This window comes from Bidens hawaiensis, unplaced genomic scaffold, assembly GCF_021521415.1.
Source record: "Bidens hawaiensis isolate Kalapana, Puna unplaced genomic scaffold, B.hawaiensis_p1.1 tig00006862_1, whole genome shotgun sequence".
Taxonomy (NCBI): Eukaryota; Viridiplantae; Streptophyta; class Magnoliopsida; order Asterales; family Asteraceae; genus Bidens; species Bidens hawaiensis.
In genome coordinates, this window is record NW_027491468.1 from 17,617 (window position 1) to 42,566 (window position 24,950).

The 24,950-nt window shown below is 36.5% G+C and overlaps 1 protein-coding gene across 1 annotated transcript; it reads right to left on the reverse strand.

Annotated features, from left to right (window-relative positions):
* Window positions 1-23,919: 23,919 nt before the first annotated feature.
* On the reverse strand, window positions 23,920-24,702 carry LOC143633703 (uncharacterized). The gene has a single exon (XM_077101954.1). It carries the CDS (start codon window positions 24,700-24,702, stop codon window positions 23,920-23,922), a length of 783 nt encoding a protein of 260 aa, XP_076958069.1.
* Window positions 24,703-24,950: the final 248 nt, after the last annotated feature.

A 24,950-nucleotide genomic window follows, 5' to 3' on the forward strand; every position in this document is an offset into this window, starting at 1 on the left:
TCCACCTAATACTCGTTGAACAAATTTGTATTTTTAATTACTTATAAAGTGTAATTTATTTTACAAGATTTGTGTAGGTTTATATAATTGAAAAATATATTTCTTTTTGAAAGAAATGTATTGAAGTATCTGATAGAATTCAAGAGACTTTGTATTTTCTCGTTAAACATTCATTCTCATCAACCTCCCATATATAATACAAACACAATCTCCTATAATGAGATAAAGATCTCAACAATAAATACTATACACAAGGAAATAATATGATACATATAAGTCTATTACACCCATCTAGTCGAAGGTGGAGGAGATCAGATGTTGAGACTGGAGCGAAAATCTTTAAATAGCTCATGCGGAAGTCCTTTAGTAAAAAAATCAGCAATCTGGTATGGAGATGAAATATGGAGAAAGCATACCCGACCTCGTTGTACCTGCTCACGAACGAAATGTATGTCGAGCTCGATGTGTTTTGACCATTGATGCTATATGTGATTACCGATTAGATAAATAGCATTAACATTATCATAGTTTACTATAGTAGCACAGGATAATGGACGACGAAGCTCCAATTAAAGATTCTGAAGCCAACAGATTTATGCAACAACATTCGCTACACCCCGGTATTCGGCTTCGACACTCGACCCGAAATAGTCGATTGGTGTTTTGACGACCAAGAAATGAGATTTGACCCGTAATAGACACAATATCTAGGGGTGGATCGTCGGGTATCCGGACAACCGACCTAGTTGGCTTCGGTTTAAGTCATGGGAAAAGTATCAACTGACATACCAAGAGTTAGATCAAGACGTAAAGTCCATTTAACATACCAAATGGCACGCTTTAGAGCATCCTAGTGTGTGGTCGTTGGTGCATGTATGCGCATGCATAATTGTTGTACTGCGTAGCTGAAATCTGGACGAGTAAAAGTAAGGTATTGAAGAGCCCCGTCCATGCTCCTGTATAGCGTCGGGTCATCAAATGGTGTACCCAATGTGGCGCTCATTATTTATACTGTTGGTGTCAACTGGCGTGGCAGCGGGTTTACAAGTCTGCATAGCGGCTCATTTAATAATGTCACTCGCATAAGAGCATTGCGAAAGAAACATGTTATCACTGGTACGGGTAACTGAAATCCCGAGGAAGAAGCTTTGGTTGCCGAGATCTTTCATGGCGAACTTAGTTGCCAATTTTTCCATTAACAATTTACGAAGATTATCCTAAGAGGTCGTCAGCATAATGTCACCTACATACAAAAGTAGATAAGCGGTTTCAAATTTGGAGTGTAAAATGAACAAAGAGTTGTCGCACCCACTTTGATGAAAACCCAAGGTCAATACGTAGTCCGTAAACCGTTGATACCATGCTTCTGGGGCTTGCTTTAACCCATAAAGAGAATTTTTAAGATGCCATACATGATTCGGATAGTCAGAGTCACGAAACCCAACGGCTAATACATATATATTGTTTCATTTAATTTCCCATGTAATAATGCATTGGTAACATCCAATTGATGTGCATGCCACGACCTAGACATGAAAATTGATAAAACGAATCGCTACTGATTTAACAACCAGGCTGAATTTTTCCCCACAATCTATACCAACTTGTTGTGAACGACCATCACATACCAACGAAGCATTATAACAGTCAAAAGAGCCAATCGAATTAAACTTATGTTTAAACAACCACATATGATGAATGACATTCATTTGTGGATGACGTGGAACCAATTAGCAAGTATCACTCTGAATAAGGGCATTAATCTCGATGGTAATGGCAGTGCGCCATTCCAGTATGGACAGGGTATCAGCGGGTTTTTTTGGGATTGGGATAACAATAGAAGTTGAGAGGTTAAATCTTTTCTTAGGTTTTAGAATCCCGTCAGGGCTCTAGTGCGCATAGCACGAGTTGAAGCAGGTTGGCTAGGTTGGTTAGGTTGTATGTTGATATTTGAGAGAACAATGGAGGGTGGTGAATTAATTTTTGGATTGGAAGTTACTGGATAGTGGAGAATTATCTGTTGTTTGAGCCGTGGTGGGTTGGGTGGAATGTGTTTGTGGGCGACAGTGGGTTGTGGGGGAGATTGGTTGGGTCGTATAAGGCAGTTGGGTGAGAAAGCCATATTTTGTGTGATTGTTTGATGAGAAGCAGGTGAGTGCATGTGGTATTAGGAGAAATGGGTGGGTCCATACGTGAGTGGTTGGGAGTGCGATGAGTGTTAGGAGATGGATCAACTTGTGTCCAAAGTTGTGGGTGAGGAGGGGTTGACAAAAAATCATAGGAAGGTGGGACGGGAGAAGAGGAAGGGGAAGAATATTTTTGGGGATATGGAAAGATCGTTTCGTCAAAGACGACATGTCGAGATTTAATGATTTGATTGGTGTGTATATTGAAGCATCTGTACCCACGATGATTTTGTGGGTATCCTAGGAAGATACACAGTAAGGAACTATGCGCAAGTTTATGGGAGAGGGTGGATGGGTGTAAAGGATAGCAAAGCGAGTTGAAGACTCGGAGATGATTGTAAGCTGGGTGACGAATATAAAGAAGTTTAGTTGAAGTTTTGAAATTGTACAATTTACTATGGAGAATGTTAATGAGGTAAGTGGCCATATCAAGGGCATGGTGCCAAAAGGATGCGGGTAGAGAGGTATGAGCATGGAGAGTGCAAATGATGTTAATACTGTTATTTTACGTTCGACCTTCACGTTTTGAGATGAAGTGTGAGGATAAGTCCGGCGAACAAGCATGCCATTTTGATTACAAAAATCTTTAAATGAGGAGTTTATGTATTCGATATCATTGTCGCATTGGAACGTTTTTATTTTTCTCTCAAACTGACTTTCAATTTGTCTGTAAAAAGTGTTAAAGATAGAGAAAACACTAGACTTTTTGGCCAATGGGAAAGTCCATAAGAAATCAGTTTTATCATTCAGAAATAATATATAATACGATGACCACCGGTGCTAATGATCGGGGATGCCCATAGGTCACTGTGAATAATATCGAAAGGAAGTTAATACTCATATTAGAACTAATAAATGGTAGTTTAATGGTCTTTCCAAGAACACACGAATGACAAAGTGTCATTTTCAACATATTAAATGAAATGACATTAGATTGTTTTAACGAATGCACTAAAGGTGGCTCGAGATGACTGAGTCGTTGGTGCCATAATTGATGAGAAAGAGCAACAAAGTGAAAGGTGAAGTGTAATGTGTAGACTCCTGTAACATCCCTTTAATGGCTATATTATATAACATACAATGGATTTAAAAAATATCATAATAAGAACTATTAAGTTCTTCAGATAAATTTAACGTAATAAAGTTTATATGTTTATAGAGTTTATAGCCCAAAAATACAACTATGGTGTGTTAAGTGTAAGTAACTAAATCATAGTTTTGTAGTTGATTGTACTGATGAAAGTACAAGGGATAAATTGTCATTTATTGAAAGATCCAATTATATGGTCAAAACAGGGGATTTCTAGTAAGAAATAAAATGTGATAGTGTGGGTGTGGGTGTGGCGACAGTGGAAACGAGACCGGAAGGAGGTGACCCCAAGTTGAAGCCCTAGAACTCAATTTTTAGGTTAATCAACCAAGAGATTGGAGGCTACGTGATCATCTAGTGGTTATTTGGACGTGTTTCCAACTAACACCCAATTTTATTGTGTTCCTGAGTCGGAGAAATATCAAAGGTTTGATGGAGAATTTAAGCTTGTTGTTCATATTAGATGGGCTAGATCATGTGTTTTTTGTTATTGCATGCGTTAAACTCTTTGATTAGTAACTAAATTGTTGCATGCTTAGAAACTAATAGTTACTAATTGGGTTTTTGATGATAGTTGAAATAAAGTAAGAAATCATAGTGTTAGTGAATTAATTGCACTTCTATTAATATGGTTACCCATTGGGGGTGTTTGGAAACCATGAATGGGTCGAATTAGGATTTTGATGATGTAAATGATGAACTATGTGTCTTATGCTTGTTATGCCCACCAAGTGTTTGATAAATGCCACATTGAATAAATTATGAGATTTAAATGGAATTATTGATGTTAACAGATGTGAATGTATGAACATGTGGTAAAGATAACGTGGGATGTGTTATTGTTTCATATGCGGATTAAACTTTAAATGATCTAACACAATACCTTTTTTATGTGGTATGTTGACTTGCAAATTAGATACTCGATATGAAGCTCAAATGTTTATGGAATGAGAAGAGATTCTAAGGATGTTCTACCCTACGAGCGAAGGTAAGTAGCACATCCCATACTTATGCTATATACTACTTATTTATAATATATAAGTATATGAAACAAGTGTAGTTGTGACTAAGTTGGCAAATACAACAATTAGTTTGGTAAAATGCTAAGTTGTTGCTTGTGGTACATGGTTGCCAAGGGTTATTTTGGATATTGAAAAGGGTCGGTTCTACTTGAAATGTAGTTTCAACAGTCTTAACACATTTGTCTACATCCTATAAAATGTTTCAAGTCAAACTGGTTTAGATAAAAAGTCAAAACAGGTTTGTACAAATGAATTACGGTTGTTGTCCAAACCAGACCAGCCCACGTGCAGGTCTTGTTTCGGGACCTCAATCGTTTTATTTTTGCACGAATCCTTGCCAGAAGTTAGTTAATATCGTAATGGAAATTTTTATAGATTTTTATAAAATCGTTTGATTTGGTTTTGTGAATTATCTATTTATAAAATGAGGATTTTTAGTAACCAGGTCAGCCCGTTTGCGGGTGCTATTTCGGGGTCTTAATCATTTTAATTTGACATGATTCTCCGTAGGAAGTTAGTTACCATCATAAATTATTTTATGGAATTTTTGTAGAATTTTCTGAAGTGGGGTGGTATGGTTTTATGCGTGTTTCGTTAATAAAATCTTGACATTCAGCAATGTGTTTAGTAATGTTGTAAGCGGTCAAAGTGACTACATTACTAACCAAATGATAACGAGTCAAGTGGGGGGATATATGTAGCAACTCGGATTTTCGAGCTTATACTTTTACCCGACTCGGTTCTACGTTTGGGTTATTTTACTAAAAATATGGTGTTTATCGAGTTAGTTTGAATATTTTCTTAATATTAAATTGTTTATAATTAAATATTTATTGCTATTACACTTTTAGCCCCAAATTATATATTCTTACCTCAAATGTGACCACGTTCAAACTCTAGGGTTCAAAATGAAAATGCTATTATAACCCACATTATACAAACAAATACCCAGGAACCAAACCCGACCCATATTAGTTTTCTTGTACCCGAAATTGTTATCTATTGATTTGAACTTTGAATTTTCATTTGTTGATGACAATTGATCTCGTAATTATCATGTTTATCATATTTACGACCTATTAAACGATTTAATCGTGTTTAATTATCTCAAATTGTTCATCATTATCCGATTTGAATTTTAAACTTAAACCCAAATCGTTTTCTATATAAACGATCATTATAACTCAATTAAACTCACACCCTCCTTCCCTCAGTCATCGCCAACGGTAACCCTATAATTAACTACCTTACAGTTGCCATTTACTTGCCGATCGTCATCGTTTTCTGGCCGACAACTGTTTGATCTCGTTCACCCTCCATTCAAGCGAGTTAAGGTAATTCTTATACATGGTTATGATCGCAATCGTGTAAGGAACAGAAGCCCTAAGGCTATCTTGTATAACACTGACCGATTTATGTCAATTGAATTCGTTAGGGTTTATAATCAACTTTGATGAATCTGCGTCTGTTTATATATAATATGATATGGTTCTTGTTGCAGTCGCTGAGGTAGCCTAGCTGGTCAAGTCTGTGAGTCAGGGGGGGGGGGGCAGGTCGCGGGTTCGACCCTTACCTCCCGGATTTTTAGTTTTTTTTTCTAATATTTTCTTTTTAAATCAATTAATAATCAAATTAATAATAATAATAATAATAATAATAATAATAATAATAAAAATTATTCTATTATAAACCGACTTTATAATAATTGTTTTCTCGCTTCATTAGTCCGTATGTAAATATGTATGTATAATAACTCGAAAACTTAGGATTTAATGTATATATATATATATATATATATATATATATATATATATATACAAGCAAACTTCATATAAATATATTTATGTAACTATTAAAACTAACAATGTTTAAAGATGTATTTTATTTTTATATTATAACATATTTTATATATAATTTAATAAACTAATAATTGTACATATAATATCTTTATATATAATAATATTAATTAATAAGGATATAATATTAACTTAATAATGATTATAATTATCGAGCTTTCATAATCGATCTAGTTCATTAACTTAAATGTATTCGTATTCTCTTTGTTCTTTATTAGGCTTTATCATTCGCGTGTGACTTTTCCGCATTTTTATTATCTCAATCACCTTTTTTCCTCTATTGAGGTGAGTACCATATTCCCCTCTTTTTACTCTCTTTTCCACATTTTGGGTACATATGCGTAAATGTATTTCTCATATATATACTTATACACAAAACTGCAACTTTTTCTTATGTGTTAACAACTTATACTTTACTTGTTTATGTGCTTATACGCTTTCGCATTCGGAGAGGTCCAACATAATCGCAGAATAGTATGATCATACACCAGTCGTTATACTTTGTGCTTCTCGACATCTCGGTTATACTTGCTCATTTGGTTAATTTGTTATTCTCATATGACTTGTTGCAAATACTTATTTTCTATATAAACATTTAAACTGGTGTGTTGCTCACTCAACCCTGTGTTGACAAAACTTCTTTATTTTCAATGCATATGCAGGTTATCGTTTGGTGTGAAGTACAAGATCACTTAAGGTTTTTGTGCTAGAAGAAAACTTATCGAAAAATATTATTTATGAATTTGATTGTTGATGTACATTTTGTTTTGTTTGGATATTGTATGAATATTGTTTCATTTGAAATTTATTTAATATAAATTGAAACTTATAATATTGCATAATAGTAACCTTTGAAAAGCTGTGAGCAATCAGTTCACGCCCCAGCATTTCCGCCGTAGGTTGGGGTGTGACATGTTGGTATCAGAGCCGAAAGTTTAAGATAGGTCGTTAGAAATTGTCTTAGACACATGTTTAGGAGCCCTATACGTGTCTATCTGTTTACCTTTATGTGTTCAATTTTAAAATTGTTTACAACTTCCTAGATAATTATTGATTAATTATTGTATTGTTATGCACACACACAAAAAACTCCGAAGCTATGCCTCAACATTCAAAGAAAATTTTTCAAAAATTAGATTGCTTTTATTTTCGGGAAATTCCTTAAGAATTCCCACCTATTGTTTTCACTCGTTCATCTTAGGGCTAGGTTATATGGCATGTCCCTACGATAAATGAAAGGGGAAGAGAAATTGTGAGTTGGGCACTGGAAAAATGGTTCCAAGAACCAAAGGTAAGACGTTATTCCTTACCTGGGTGATAACCTGATCACAGTACTCAACCCTATGGACCCAAGCGAGACCCAAAAATGCCATATGACCGACACCCTAAGCTGTCGACTGTGACCACATTAGTGGTTGCACCCCTATTAAACCGAATTCACGGTGGTTCGTGGCTAAACTTGTTTTCTCAATTATTGTGTTCCGTTATTTAAATGGTTAGTTAGGTGAAAAAAAACCATGGAACCCATGGGAACTCCTACTATCCATTTCTTAACTTGTTTTCGTATTTTTGTTGGAGTAATCAAACGTGGTGATTTACAAGATACTCCAACTACCCATTGGTCCGTGTAACGCTCATTGGCCTGACAAACTTCATTGCATTGTTAATTCGTTAATTAGTTGGGACAATCAAATTGCCATGTAAAGCTCATGGACTGTCCAACTCAATTGTTTTTCGTTAGTTCGTTGGGCCATTCAAATTGCCATGGAAAGCTCATGGGAGGCCAACATCCACAATTTATATTTCGTTAGTTTATTGAAACTTAATAATTTAAATTTTAAACTGACTTAACTTCTCATGTAGTCATCACACATAAATATTATTGACTACATCATCTAATAACTATTTACGCTATGTACCCCCCCTCATCTTATAATCTATTGCATTTAATCTTTGTGGTGAAAATCCCATTACTTCTTAAGACAACATTATTATTTCCACATAATTAAATATTTTACTATTCTCATGATTTCCTCAATTTATCCTACATCTTATAAATCCTCATTTATGATCCCTATAGAATGTCGTCTCTAAGAAACCACCATCGTCACCAACGTTCATCTGGTTCACACGATCGCCGCTTGGCTTCTAGGATCACAAAAGAATTCGCTGCTGCAATTCCCACGATAGTCACTCAGATCTAAAGCATCAACACCAACGGATCCGCCTCCTCGTCTGCAACAAATAACTATGATTTCCGTAACTTTTTGAGCACCAAACCTCCATCCTTCCATGGTGAGGAAATGTAACATCCCGAAATTTCTAAAATAATATTAATTATATTATTCAATATTGGTGGGAAAGTTTACTCGGGTTAGTGGAGAAATAATAAAATAAAGTAGAAGTTATTATGAGTTGGGCTTGTGTTGGGTTAAGTAATATGGGTAATGGACTTGGATTTGAAAGGAAGGAAGATGAACCATGGGCTCAAGCCCATGACCCATAATATAAATACTATAATTTACCCTTAATCCATTCATTTCCATTCCATTCCATACACCACCCAAAACACACACTTAGCTCTCTCTCATCCTACTCTCTCTCTCTAGCCGAAACATAGAAGAAGAATCGAATTCCGACCCGAGGTAATGATAGTACGATACTGTAGAGATCCAAACCCTTTAGATCTAGTCGCGAAACGACGAGCCGACACCCTTAAACCGTTAAAGTCATGAGATCCAGGTGGAATCGGTTGTAAATCGATCATAAGATGAGTTTAGGGGTCACCATAGCCAGATCTGGATCGAACGGGACGAAAAATGGTGAAGAACGGTGGAAAATAACTCAGATCTCATTTTTCCGGCGAGATCCCGGTTTTCCGGCGATGACGGCGCAGGAAATGATGTACGAGGTTAAAAGAATGTCAGGGAATATTCTGACATACTCTGACCTAAACCTAGTTCGTTAACGGAGACTTAACGAATTAGAAGGTAATTCGTTATGTCATTCGTTAAGGGGAGATAACGAAGCAGACGCAATTCGTTAAGCCTTTCTTTAATAAATAAATGACGAACTAACTCCAATTCGTTAAGTAGTTCGTTAAGGAAGAACTGACGAATGAACCCCCAGTTCGTTAAGGGTTCAGTTCCTTAAGGGTTCAGTTCATTAAAGGACCAGTTCGTTATAAAGGTCCAATTCGTTATGAAAGATGACGAACTAGAATAACGAATCAGCTAAGGAACGATAACAAATCAGCTAACGAATCAGGACAACGAAGCTGGATAACGAATCAGATCATGTGCTAGATAACGAATTAGACTGTGATCTGATAACGAGTAGGCTTAATTCGTTATAGAAAATGTGATGGTGAATAAAATAATAATTAAATCCTAATGGAAAATGTGTTAAAGATGGTTAATAGAAATAATAATTAAAAATCCAAGCTGACCTGGCAGCTCAACCCCAGCCAGGGGCTCTGCCCCTTGGACCCTGCTATGGGCTGCGCCCCTAGACCCCGCTGCCAGGGGCGCTTCCCCCGGACCCCGTCCGTTGAGGGATATAATTCAACTAGAAATACGATAAGTAGTGATAGTTAATTGATACATGTAATTATTATACAGTTAGCCGTGCACAACTCAAGAAATGAATAACCTTTAGCAGTGAACATAACCGGGTTCAGGTGAGTTTCTAGCCCCACTTCCTTGTTATGTTTTCGGGGCTGTGTGCATACTCGATGTGAAGTGTGAATACACTTACCTTAAGTGGTAATGTATGCTATAATATTTGATGTGATATATTTATTTATGTTATGAATGAATGTCTGTTGGTGCGTGAACGATCTTCGGATATTGCACGTGTAGACAAGGAAGGTAACGTTAGTCGGTGTGCGAACTATATTCGGATATTGCGCGTACTGTCATTCGGGAATGATCCCCAAGTGGTTATTAGTGTGTGTAAATGTTGTAATGTAACTTGGTTACTATGTAAATGATGTAATGATATAAAGTGTGTAATAGATAAGTAGAGGTAGGGTGTGATAGAAGTAGCAAGGGTCTAGTAAGGGTGTTGGTGGCATGATGATAGTACGTGGTAGGGTAAGCCTATACATGACTTTGTTATTAAGTGGCATAACGTGAGTGCGTGGTAGGGTAAGCCTATACATGCCTTCGTTATAAAATGGCATAACGAGAGTACGTGGGAGAGCAAGTCTCTATGTGCTTCCGTAAACAAGTGGCTAAGTGGTTAGGGGCAGTTAAGTGGTTAAGTGTTAAGGTGAACAGGTCAGACAGTGGACTATGTGTCTTCGGATACGTATATAAATTCATGTAGTGGTTGTATGGTAAGTTGATTGATTAACTAGAACTCACTCAGCGTAGATGACTTTTAGTATGCACGCAGGTGATCAGACTGAAGAGCTAGAATGAGGATGGCACATGGCATGGATTGAATGGCTGGCATCTGAAGATAGAAGAAATGATGTTTTAAATATGATGTTTTATGTTATGTTTTTAAAGAAAAGATGTATGTATTGTATCGAATGATTAAATATTAACGTTTCCACGAAAGTTTTAATTAACTCTGATTTGTAAGAACTGTGTTTATGAGTAAATCCGATGCTAAAGTAGGGCTACCGGGTTCGGGGCCTTACAGGAAAATACCACCGCTTTGATTCAATGGTTCGAGGAAATGGAAAACATCTTCATCCACTGCGAATGTCCGGATGCCAAACAGACCAACTTCGCCACAAGCCGATTCGAGAGTCGAGCTGTCATCTGGGGGAATGCCCTGAGAATGATAATGGATCTGACTTGGTTGTATCCATGCCTTGGGAAGAACTTAAGGAGGCAATGAAGAAGGAATTATGTCCGAAACACGAACTACAAAGACTTGAGTCTGAGGTTTGGAACTCAAACAGGTTGTTGGGGATAACTCTACCTACTCGAACTGTTTCCGTGAACTTAGCCGAATCGTACCTCACCTTGTAACCCCCGAAAACTGCGGCATCAGAAATACATTCGCGGTTTACCAAGCATTTTCCGTGATGCTGTGACGAGTCGTGATCCCTTAACCATCGGTGAGGCTATGGACCTAGCTGCTTCCAGCACCGACAGTCATGTTAGGGATGGAACCTTGTCTCGCAAGGATTCCCAGCCTAATCCCGACAAGATCGAAACCGACTCATCCTCTGATGCTATAGCCGAACCCAAACCTGCTACCAACAACGAACAACGCAACATTAACCACAACAACAAGCGTAAAGCCTGTGCCGTTAAGCAACCCAATAACCAACCTCCTCCTAATCAAAACCAAACTGCCCCGAACAAAAAGACTCACCTTGGTCCTCATCCCCTGTGTGCCAAGTAACTTTCATCACTCTCCCCAAACCCCTTGCCGACTATGCACTCAATGCAACCTTTATGGACACCTTGCGTACACTTGTCGTATCCCGCCTAATGCACAAGTCACCCCACGTGCTCAACCCGGTGCTCCTAATACCCACGCTTGTTATCATTGTGGAGACCCAAACCAACTTTGTAATACGTGTCCTCAACTTATCCATGCCCATCAAGCCCAAACCATGACTACACCCTACTACTTGACCCATGCTCACCAAGTTCAAACCCAACCATCCCATATTCTTCAAGCTCCACCCATCAATCAAGGTCAGCCTTACTTAACCCAACTATATCAAGCCCCGCACCTGCAAGCTCAAGTGTTCCAAGCCTACTATACTCAAGCACCTGTTACGCAAGATCAGCCTTTTCAAGCTATTCCAAGTCAATCTACCTTAACTGCTCCTACTTCTATGAATGCAACTCCTCACGGTGCTCCAAATCAAGTCAATTAAACTACTCCTAGGTCATGAAGACTTTTGCCATTACCTTTATCTTAATTTTATTTTGTCTTTCTTAATTTCGTATTGTAACGCCTCTTTATGGCTTTGAATTATTTCCCCATTTGAACTATTTACCTTCTATCTTATGAATAAAGTTTCTTTTGTTTAAATAGATTATTTATTAAAGTATACTCATACCTTATTTCCTTACTTTCATTAACCTTAACCATTAATAAGTAACCTTTTCTACAACTTTAAATACTTGTATTTTTGCGATTTCTTGGAAATTTCCTTGCTTTAGTAAAATCCACTGCAACTTTTGAAATTATTTTATACATTGTGATTTTCTAGTTAAAACTCCTTGAATTTTTTTTATATCCCAACAATCATGTTTTACTTAAACATTTTGTAACCCACACAATGTGACGAATTATGTGGACCATCCGACGATCTAAGTAATTATGGATGCATACATAATTACCAAAGTCCTCGCATGGAAATCATGATCTGAATAGTTGTGTGACATAATATAGAACCGTAAGTAGTTAAGATAACGGTACAAATGCAAAGATGATAAGGACATGGTGGATACGTCGCTGGTACATCCTATATATAAGTGCCCTTATCGGATTTTCATTTGGAGCGTTACTTCAACTATCTAAAGTTTTGTATTATGTATTTTTATTTAACGGTGTTGTTATGATATTCCTTAATTTCTGGACGAAATTTCCTAAATTATGGGAGACTGTAACAACTCGGGTTTTCGAGCTTATGCTTTTACCCGACTCGGTTCTACGTTCGGGTTATTTTACTAAAAATATGGTGTTTATCGAGTTAGTTTGAATATTTTCTTAATATTAAATTGTTTATAATTAAATCTTTATCCCTGTTACACTTTTAGCCCCAAATTATATATTTTTACCTCAAATGTGACCACGTTCAAACTCTAGGGTCCAAAATGAAAATGCTATTATAACCCACATTATAATAACGAATACCCAGGAACTAAACCTGACCCATATTAGTTTTCTTGTACCCGAAATTGTTATCTATTGATTTGAACTTTGAATTTTCGTTTGTTGATGACAATTGATCTCGTAATTATCATGTTTATCATATTTACAACCTATTGAACGATTTAATCGTGTTTAATTATCTCAAATTGTTCATCATTATCCGATTTGAATTTTAAACTTAAACCGAAATCGTTTTCTATATAAACGAACATTATAACTCAATTAAACTCACGCCCTCCTTCCCTCAGTCGTCGCCAACAGTAACCCTATATTTAATTACATTACAATTGCCCTTTACTTGCCGTTCGTCATCGTTTTCTGGCCGCCAACTGTTTGATCTCATTCACCCTCCATTCAAGAGAGTTAAGGTAATTGTTATACATGGTTATGATCGCAATCGTGTAAGGAACAGAAGCCCTAAGGCTATCTTGTTTAACATTGACAGATTTATGTCAACTAAATTCGTTAGGGTTTATAATCAACTTTGATGAATATGCGTCTGTTTATAGATAATATGATCTTGTTCTTGTTGCAGTCGCTGAGGTAGCCTAACCGGTTATTTCTGTGAGTCATGGGGGGGGGGGGGGAGGTCGCGGGTTCGACCCCCTGCCACCCTGGATTTTTAGTTTTTTTTTTCTTATATTTTCTTTTTAAATCAATTAATAATCATAATAATAATAATAACTAATTAAAATTATTCTATTGTAAACCGATTTTATAATAATTGTTTTCTCGCGTCATTAGTCTGTATGTAAACATATGTATGTATAATAACTCTAAAACTAAAGATATAATGTATATATATAAATATATAACAAGCAAACTTCATATAAATATATTTATTTAACTATTAAAACTAACAATGTTTAAAGATGTATTTTATTTTTATATTATAACATATTTTATATATAATTTAATAAACTAATAATTGTACATATAATATCTTTATATATAATTATATTAATCAAAAAGGATATAATATTAACTTAATAATGATTATAATTATCGAGCTTTCATAATCGATCTAGTTCATTAACTAAAACCTATTCGTTTTCTCTTTGTTCTTTATTAGGTTTTATCATTCCCGTGTGACTTTTCCGCATTGTTATTATCTCAATCACATTTGTTCGTCTATCGAGGTGAGTACCATATTCCCCTCTTTTTACTAGTTTTTTCACATTTTGGGGACATATGCGTAACTTGTATTTCTCATATATATACTTATACACAAAACTTCAACGTTTTCTTATGTGTTAACAACTTATACTTTACTTGTTTATGTGCTTGTATGCTTTTGCATTCGGAGAGGTCCAACATAATCGCAGAATAGTATGATCATACGCCAGTCATTATAGCTTTGTGCTTCTCTACATCTCAGTTATACTTGCTTATTTGGTTAATTTGTTATTCTCATATGACTTGTTGCAAATACTTATTTTCTATATGAACATTCAAATTGGTGTGTTGCTCACTCAACCTTATGTTGACAAAACTTTTTTAATTTTCAACGCATATGCATGTTATCGTTTGGTGTGAAGTACATGAGCACTTAAGGATTTATGCTAGAAGAAAACTTATCGAAAAATATTATTTATGAATTTGATTGTTGATGTACATTTTGTTTTGTTTGGATATTGTATGAATATTGTTTCATTTGAAATTTATTTAATAGAAATTGAAACTTATAATATTGCACATTTGAAAAGCTGTGAGCAATCAGTTCACGCCCCGACATTTCCGCCGTAGGTTGGGGTGTGACAATATATGTAGTTTTAGAAATTGTGTTATGTTTAATAAAAAAAGGTGTATACATGCTTATGAGATGAAAGTAATAAAAGTTAGCGGTAAAGCAATCGATGATCTTGACCCGTTTGTTTGGGTTTGGTTATGGTAGCATAATAGTAATGGTTTCCATCTGTGAAGTATGTTGGGATATTCTTTTATATTTTTTATGAAATTCATTTAGTTGTGGATATGGTGATTAGAAACATGTACGAGAAGCTCAGGATCAATCGGGCAAGTTAAGATACATAATGAATAGAATATTTGGAGTTACATAACGGTAGCCTACGTTGGACCTGGTTTGGCTTTAAAATTTTGACTAATGTTACTTCGGGTTTAATGTCTTATTTTTATAATATATATATATATATATATATATATATATATATATTTGTAATTACTAATATGTGATATTGGATTGCTTTAGGTGAGGTCCACAAATGAAACCGAAAAGCCGAAGATCAAATGCTCAGATTTGGACACAATACACATCTAAATTGCAAGTTTCTAATTTTGATAAAGACTTATGAATAAGTTTAAAAATATGTATTGTCTTTAACTAAAAGACAAGTTCCTATGGATATATACATGATGTTTTATTGATAGAATTTGGTTTTTATGTTATTGGAAACAAAAGAAAATTTTGGGACCATATTTTCCATAATAACATATGTTAAAAAGTCGTTTTCAAATTTAGGGCGTTACAACTCCGGTGGAAGTAGAGGGTAAAGATCACCGCTGCTGTTGCATCGAAGTATAGGGATCCGGGTCTTGAAATCCTTCACAAGAAAACCAAAAGGGTCAAATTCGATGAAAAACCAATTATCAATCGTTAAACGACGAACATAAATAAGATTTTGAATTAATTTAGGGGCAAGGAGGACATTGTTCATTTTAAGGGGAGGGTAGGGGGTTGTAGGTTTGGGTGCCTTGTCTGGTGACCGTATGGTTGCACCATTACCAACTATGGTATTATGTAGAATGTCATTATTAAAAAAGACTTGAAATTACATGGATTGTTTGTCATATGAGAAGTTGCACCGGTGTCCATGAGCCACTGATCTGGTGAGTTAAGCAACATAGTGTAAAGAGCTTGTTCAAATTTCATTGGGGTGTAAGCTGCCGCGTAAGACAGATTGGGTCGAGGCCCAAGTAAACCTACTCTGGATTGGCCACTGTTGAAATTACTGGGCCGAGAGGAGGCAGGATAAGGGCAGGATGGGCTATTCCAACTAGGTGGAATAAGAGAAGAGAGAGCTACTATGATAAGTAGGGTTTGCGGCTAGGGTTGGGTAGGGTTGTCTCTTGATACCATGATAGAATTCAAGTGATCGTGTATTTCTCGTTAAACATTCATTCTCATTAACCTCCGATATATAATACAAACATAATCTCCTATAATGAGACAAAGATCTCGACAATAAATACTATACATAAGAAAATTATATATGATACATATAAGTGTATTAGTATCTAAGGGTGCTAGCCTGCAGGGGCGTTCCCATCGACCATCAGTATCTAAAATACCAAATGAAATCAACCAATGAGAAGTACCCATCTCATATGTCACACCCCGAAAATCTTAACTTAACACAACGGAAGTCTTAACTTAAGCCATTCGGGTTATGACAGATGCTGATAGCCAAACAGACAATTAATAATAAAAGCATCATCTTTTATTTTACAATATCAGAGTTTATTACACGTGCTAATGCATGGTTTACAATACTTCATCTTTTGTTCAAACACCGCACGCTCTCGTTTCCATACCACCTCGAAATCTTCACTTACCTGAAAAGCATATTAAAATAACGATCAACACTATGTGTTGGTGAGTTTCCCTTTATATCAAAATAGTCCATATATATATATATATATATGAGTTGAAAAAAACACAATTCATTTAACAATCAAATATGATATCAATTCGTGTGTAATCGTCACTACACCCCGAATTATATCGAAATACTCCGTGTATAATGGTCTACCGCCATTATATCACAAAATAATAGGCATTTCATTTCTTAAACAAATTGAGTTGTTGTAGACTAGCTAAGAATACAACATTGCGTATGACTATCATAGTTGATAACCCGATACATACAATACTCAAAATATTCCCACTTTTAACCCAACGCGAATGGAAGTGGGGGCGTCACCCCAATAGATCTACCAATATTTCTGTGCCCCTTCTTAGGGTTAACTGTTACTTATCCCAACTAGACTCACCCCGCATTGAACACCAATTTGTAAAATAAAATGCCTTTTTAAAGAAAAACATCAACGAAAATAATATGTAATAAAGAATATGCTTTTCCCCCAAAACACAATTAAATATCGTTTTGAAAACATTTCCAGTTAAAAATCGAGGGGGGGGGGGTTCAATAGAGAAACTCACAGTCTTGTAGCTTTTCCAAAAATCCCGTGTCCTATATTAGAACACGTTTTGTTAATAAAAACTTAATTTTAGTTTTTATACAAAAATCCTTTTATATTTATTAGTCCTATTCTAATGTACACATAAGCACATAACACATAAGCGATTACACATAGTTCGGTTTTCCGTTAGTTATTATTTAATTACTTTAATTAATTAATTAATAAAATATTTTTAAGTTTTAGTTGCTGGAATTTTAAAGAAAATATTAATCCTTTTATTTTTCACAAAACTTGTCGGTTTTGGCCGGTTTTGTCGGTTTTATGCTTAAAATGTGTTGTTTCGGTTTCTCGTTTAAAATGTAACTTATAACTTATGAAAAATACTTGTTATATAAATATTAATCAAGTTTTATAAGTTTACTTGTGAAAATATATTATTTTTATTTTTGTTAATATTTTCTTAAAATAGCAACTTTTTAACGTTTTCGTGTCGGTTTTCGCGACACGAACCGTTTAGGACTAAGTTTTATCATCTTCTCCTTTTCTCATGTATTAACTTATGTTATACATGGGTATTTTAACACTTTAGGGGCTGTTCTAAAACAGTCCCTAATAGTTGTGTCGGTTTTGCTTAAAAAGCCGATTTTTCGACCGTTTAAGTTACCGACGAGTCAAATAAATTAAACAAGTCTATATTAATCATCCTATGAACTAAATACACATATAGTAACGTATAATTCACCATAAATAGCAGTTTTTACCATGTACGTTCATAAGACACGTTAATCGAGTTTTTCGGTTCCTAGTTCGTCTTTTAATTTACCTTAACAATGTTACTAGTTTAACTTGTTATTCATTTATGTTTTAAATATCTTAAAAATCCAGATTTTAATTTATTTTATAAGTTTCCTAATAATCCAAAGTTTCACTTTTAAACAAGATTCTCAATTTCTTTTTAAGAGAATCCATATGTTCATGATCCAAGTTTTATCATTATGTTTTAGCTTTTTAGAAGTTTCTATACTTTTGTAACTAGTCACTTTTATATCATTTCTATCTTTATCAAACTTTAATCATTCATTTAAGTTTTTAGGGTTTCATACATCCTAAAAATCTATTTCATTTTATTCTTTTAATTTCACCATTTAACAAAGTTTCTATTATAAGTAAGTCATTGTTTATTTCAATAATGTTTTTAACTAATCCAAGTTTCAAATTATACATCCTATCTTGTTTAAGTTGTTGTTAATCATTTGTTGTTTCCATCTAATACAAGTGTTTAAATCAAAATCTCATTTTCATCTTTTATTAAAATTAAAGTTTCGTTATTTAGTAGTTCCAACATTTTTCAAATTTCAACTACTAGATCTAACATGCAACCTATCTTACTTACATTTAATTCATCCCACAACATCTCTATATTCAAAATTCTATTCAAAATCTCCTAGTTAACTTTATATTAAAAATCCCCAATTTTCACCATTATGAACATATTTATGTTTTACACATTTCTAGCAACAACCTTTAACAATCTATATCCATACTAACAAGTTAAAGATCAATAATCCATTCCAATCTTTAATCTAATACAAACCCTAGAATCAAGTTTATCAAATATTCAAGAAATTACTAATATTCCATATTCAATCTAATAAACAATATAAGATCTTTCAAGATATATGTATGCATGTGTATGGAGTTTTGATCCTCTCATACATACATATACATATACCTACGGCACACACGCATGTACCCACACTACACACATTATCAATCTTTCAATCAAACTCAAGTATATCCAATCTTGTATATTCATAATCAACACTCAATAAATCTTAACATGATACTTACTTGGTTCTTGAGATTTTGAAAGATGAGATTAGAGATGTTAAGAGTGTGTGTGATTCCTAGCTTCAATCCTTCCTAATAGCTCCTAATCCTTCCCTTGATCTTGATCTAGACCTCCATGTTATTGATTATGTGTGTGTGTGTGTGTTGATTATTAATTTGAATTTGGTTTGGGTGTTCAAGGGGGTGTTTGGCCGTAGGTTTTAAAGGGAGGAAGAGAGAGAGGTGTAGGATGATGAGTTGGAAGGTTAGAGTGGTGAGTTTGGTGATTAGGGTGGGAGGTGGAGTGCCTAGGGAAGATACATGTGTATAGTTTCTAGAAACTAATCATTAGGGGGGGTATTTGGGAGAGTTTCATTGGGACATGTGTGGGTTGATGTGTCCAAGAAGAAAGGTGGGGGTGGCCTAGGGGTGGGGGTGGGGTATTTGAGGGGTTTTAATCTATAACTAGGTGATTTTCGGTTATTCTTTTAACGTATTTCGTGTTTTAAATATTCAAACGAACTCCGTTTTCAATAATTTTTGTCAGACTTTGAACGAAATCAAATTCCTGACAGTATGGACCATAAAAATTATTTTTTTTGAAAATAATTTATGTGGGGCCCTTTTCGGGTCTTGTGTTGGCTCGGATTTACTTATTTTCCAAATTTTGTGATTTAAGCCTTCCTAAATTATATTTTTATGTTGTGTCACATGTTTTCATATATATTTTGAATTTTTGAGATTGTTTAATCAATCTAATGATTTATTTACTTTCTGGCTCGTTACCCGAGGTATTTACACGTTTTTCTTGTTTTATGCCGAAATTGACTTTTTGTTGACTTTGCAAGATATTGAACTATATTAAAGGGAAATTTTATTAATAAAACGATATTAGGATGGATAATCATGATTACATTAGTGAAAAGTTTTGCCAGTTGTTACATCATATTTTGGAGAAGTGCCTAATTGCACACAAATTAAACAAGATGCTTAGAGAAGTAGCTGATTCAAAAAAACAATTAAATTGGAAGCAGATTCACTCACGAATCATACACTTACAATCGGTTAGGATGGAGGAAGCTGAGATGGTGGCGGTGGCGTACCCCGAGCATGCTAATGTTTGCCATCTTGATGTTGGATTTCGGTTTTTACCAAACCATGCACGATGCATACCCAATGTGTAATCTATATTGATACATGCTTGTATAATGACTTGATCGTTGAGTACTATAAAAACATGAGTCTTTAATAGGTATCACTTGTGTAAAGTGCTTTAATTTTTACCATTATAAAAAGAGATATTTTTTTAAAACAATTATCATGTAGGTATAATATACTAAATGGGCATTTGACTCGTTGTCTCAATGGTATCATAGTGTGTTACAAGAAGTTCTCTCCCTACTGATGGAATATTAAATTTGATTCCCCCTTTCTCATTAACCTCTTGACCCTTTAAATAGGGAATACAAACATAATTATAATACAATACAATCTTGTGAATAAATAAACTTATGGCATGTATATCTATCGACTAATACTCCCCTTCAGTTTGAGTGGTAGTGTGACGAACGGTTAAACTGTCACGAAAGGATTCAAAAAGCTGACGAGACAATCTCTTGGTGAAAATGTCGGCATAATGAAAAGCAGAAGGCACATGAAGAACGCGTACATGCCCAAGTCGAACCTTTTCCCGTACAAAATGGATATCGATTTCAACGTGCTTGGTACGTTGATGTTGAACCGGATTCTGAGATAAGCATACCGCTGAGATGTTTTCACAATAAACAATAGTGGCATTTGACAATGGAGTATGTAGTTCAAGTAGTAGGTTACGAAGCCAAGTGGTTTCGGCAACCGCATTGGCAAACGCACGGTATTCGGCCTCCGCAATAGACCGAGAGATAGTCGGTTGACGTTTAGAAGACCAAGAAATCAAATTATCTCCAAGAAATACACAATAACCCAAGGTAGAACGTCGGGATTCGGGACAACCTCCTCAGTCAGCATCGGAGTAAGCTTGTAGGTTGTTTACTTTCGATGGTGTAATTCGAATGCCATAATCAATGGACCCGCTGATGTACCGTATGATTCTTTTCATGAAAAGTAAATGGGTGTCCCTAGGGGCATGCATGAAGAGACAAACCTGTTGAACGGCGTATGTAATGTCCGGACGAGTAAACGTGAGATACTGTAGGGCCTGGCTAGAGCTCGGTATTCTGATCCATCGGGAAGAAGATCCCCGTCTGTGGCGCTTAGTTTAGCCGCGGTGTCAACAGGAGTTGCACATGCTTTGCATGAGGTTACATTGGCACGTGCAATAATATCTTTCGCATAAGCCGCCTGGGATAAGAAGAGACCATTAGTGTCCCTGGTGACAGCAATACCTAGAAAATGATGAAGCGAACCAAGATCAGTCATAGCAAAATCCTGGGATAATGTTTGAATGATCGTACGATGTAACTTGGAGTCCGAAGCCATAAGAATAATGTCATCCACATATAGTAATAAATAAGCTAATTTTCCCCCGTGAGAGTAGACAAATAGCGAGTTATCACTAGTACTACTACGAAACCCATGCTCTATGATGTACCTGGAGAACCGATTATACCATGCACGTGGAACTTGTTTAAGTCCGTAGAGAGCTCGTTTCAACTTACAAACATGTCAGGGTGCACGACAGTCAACGAAACCCAGAGGTTGGTGCATGTAGGTTGTTTCTTCTAATTTCGCATGAAGAAATGCGTTTTTAACATCTAATTGGGTGATTGGCCAATTACGCGAAACGGCTAGACTAAGTCTTGTGCGGATGGTGGCCGGTTTGACAACCGGACTAAAAGTGTCATCACAGTCAATGCCAACAGTTTGGGACTTTCCATTAACGACCAAAGGTGTTTTTATACCGATCCAAGGAGCCGTCAGATTTAAACTTATGACGAAAAAACCACATGCATTGAATGACTGAGTGATCAGTGGGACGTGGAACCAAGTCCCACGTATTATTTCTTTGTAAAGCCGTAAATTCATCATGCATGGCAGCCCGCCAATGAGGATCTGACCGGGCTAAAGCATAGGTTTTGGGTAGCGGTGATAATATGGGAGGGGTGGTTGTGGTGTGGAGGTCTAAGTAGTCGATGGGCTTGGTGATGCCACTACGAGCGCGGGTGACCATCGGATGTATATGAATAATATGATCAATGGGTGATTCTTGGTGGGTTCTGTTGGAAGAGAATGAGTGATGGTAGGGCTAACCAGAATGTAGTGGGTTGTGGGTTTGATGGTGTGGTGTAACCGAAGGTGACATATGGTGTGGGCTGGTTTGTTGTTGATTGGATGGAGTGGATGATGGGTTAAGTATGTTAAATGGGACATGAGGATAGGTGATGGGTTGATCAAAAGGAACACGATAACATTTGGGGTTGTTTTCGATACGAGAATGTAAGTTCATCAAAGACAACGTGTCATGAAATGATGAATTTGTCGGTTAATGGATTGTAACATCGATACCCGCGAAAATATGTTAGGTATCCCAAAAAAATGCAACGAACCGAACGATTACATAATTTATGTTGTTGGGTTGAGGTGGTATTTGGGTAACACGCGCACCCAAATACACGCAAATGATCATAGGTTGGGTGTGATAGAGGGCGAAGTGAGGGGTTGACAAGAAGAGGCGTTTGATTGGTAAAATATTGTGAAGGTAGGTGGCGGTGTGTAGTGTTTCAACCTAAAAAGAAGCGGGTAGATTAGCGTGGTTAAAAGGGTACATACGATGTAGTTTAGTCGTCGAATCATACATTCGGAGTGGCCATTTTGTTGTGATGTTTGGGGACATGAGAAACGATATACAAGTCCACGATTGTGAGCAAAAGTTTTAAAGTTATTGTTATCGAATTCTCCGTCGAGGTCACATTGAAATGTTTTAATTTTAAGGTTAAACTGGGTATAGACAAATTGGTAAAATTTAGCAAATGTGGGAAAGGTTTCAGATTTGTATTTTAACGGGTATATCCAAAAAAAGTGTGTATAGTTATCAATGAGGACCATATAGTATTTATATCCGGATTTACTTACCTACGGTGACGTCATAAATCACAATGAATGATATCAAAAGGTGCATAGGTAATAGATTGAGAATCATAAAATGGTAAACATGTATGTTTTGAAAGCTGACAAGAATTGCAAATATGAGAACCCGTAGGTTTATTACAATAAATGGAAAAACGAGAACGTAATAAATTTAAGATAGTACCCCTGGATGGCCAAGCCGGCGATGCCTTTGATCCGAGGTGGTTGTGACAAAAGCAGATGAGTTTGCCGGTTGAGTGAATGGGTAGAGATCGCCCGTGCTATCGTGGCGGGAAAGATGGGTCCCAGTCTTGTAATCCTTCACAGTGAAACCATAAGGGTCAAATTCAATAGATATTTGGTTATCAATATTAAATTTACGAACAGAAAGTAAATTTTTAATAATGTGAGGAGCGTGAAGAACGTTATGTAAGTGATAGGTTCGGTTTGGAACGGGTAAGGTAGTATGGCCAGATCCTTGAATTGGGATTGAGTTGCCATTACTGACGAAAATAGACTTAAATGGAACAGATGAAATATGATGATTTATTTTACCTAGGTCCGAAGTGAGGTGTGCGGTAGCACCGGTATCCATGTTCCACGGGTCTTGACCATTGAGATTCACTTTTGCATAGTTTGGGCGAGGTCAGAGAAATTGTAATCCGTGTACCCGGCAAACGATGACGATCCCGGGGCAGATGAAGTTGTGGACTGGGCTTGGGTAGGTGGTTGCGATGGAGGAAATTAAGCATGTCTCCCGGACCCGTTCCACTGGGCTATCCAAGGAGGTGGTTGCTGTTGGCCCATGTAAGCGGGTCAGCCGGGTAAGGAGTGGGTGGCGGGTTCCAAGTGGTGGATCATGGATTGTTAGGCCATGATTGATATTGTTGTGGTTGTGGATACCCGCGACCACCCGAGTAGCCTCCGGAGTAATTTCCTCGTCCACGGTTATAGCCACGACCGCCTCTGTTTCGTCCTTGATAACCCCTGCCACCTCCGCGGTTTTGTGAAGAACCACGACCTTGGGTGGTAGATGGCTGACCACGGTTGTTGGGTGGCTCAGTAGTTGCCGCAAGAACCATATTAGGGTTTCCTTGATGAGTTTGGTTTTTGATATGCATCTCCTCGTGGTTAAGCATGGTGCGGGCATCATCCCATGATGGTGCAAGTTGGTTAATGAGCGCACTGATAACCACATATTCTGGTGGTAAACCTTGAACTAATTGTGTCACCAACCTTGAGTCAAGAACTGGCTGCCCAACATCGACCAATTGATTGGCAAGTTCCTTGAGTTTTTGACAGTAGTTGTCTAGCGATGTGCATGCAGTGAGTGTTAAGTTGGAAAATTGTTGGTTGAGTTGTCCGGCTCGAGTAGTTTTGTTATTGAGGAAAATATTCTCGAGCTTCACCCATATGTTGCGAGCGGTGGTATTGCTTTCAATCACCTGTTTCAAGAAAGTATCATTAACGGTGCCGTAGATCCATTGGAGGACCAATCCATCTGTTTCTTTCCAAGTGCAGTAGCCTTCGGAGTCCACAACGGGTGGTTCGGTACCATCAATATGGTCCGAGACCTTATAGGGCGGTTGCATGGAGGGTAAATAATTTTGTCCAGGCCGAGTAGGTGATGCTGGATCCATCTAGGGTTCGAATTTTGGTGTTGATGTTTGTGACAGAGTATACCGGGTGAAGTGCCATAGCTTTGGTGTCGTCAGAGGAAGACGAAGCTTCTTCATCATTGGTCATGGTGGTAGGTGGTGGTTGTTGGCTGGATTAGCAAGAAGGGCAGGAAAGATACGGCTGGAAAAAAATATGTTTAGGTATAACCTAGCTGTGATACCATGATGGAATATTAAATTTGATTCCCCCTTTTTCACTAACCTCTTGA

Excerpts from the sequence above, each read along its gene's own strand:
- LOC143633703 (XM_077101954.1), bottom strand. The coding sequence starts at position 24,702 with ATGGATCCAGCATCACCTACTCGGCCTGGACAAAATTATTTACCCTCC.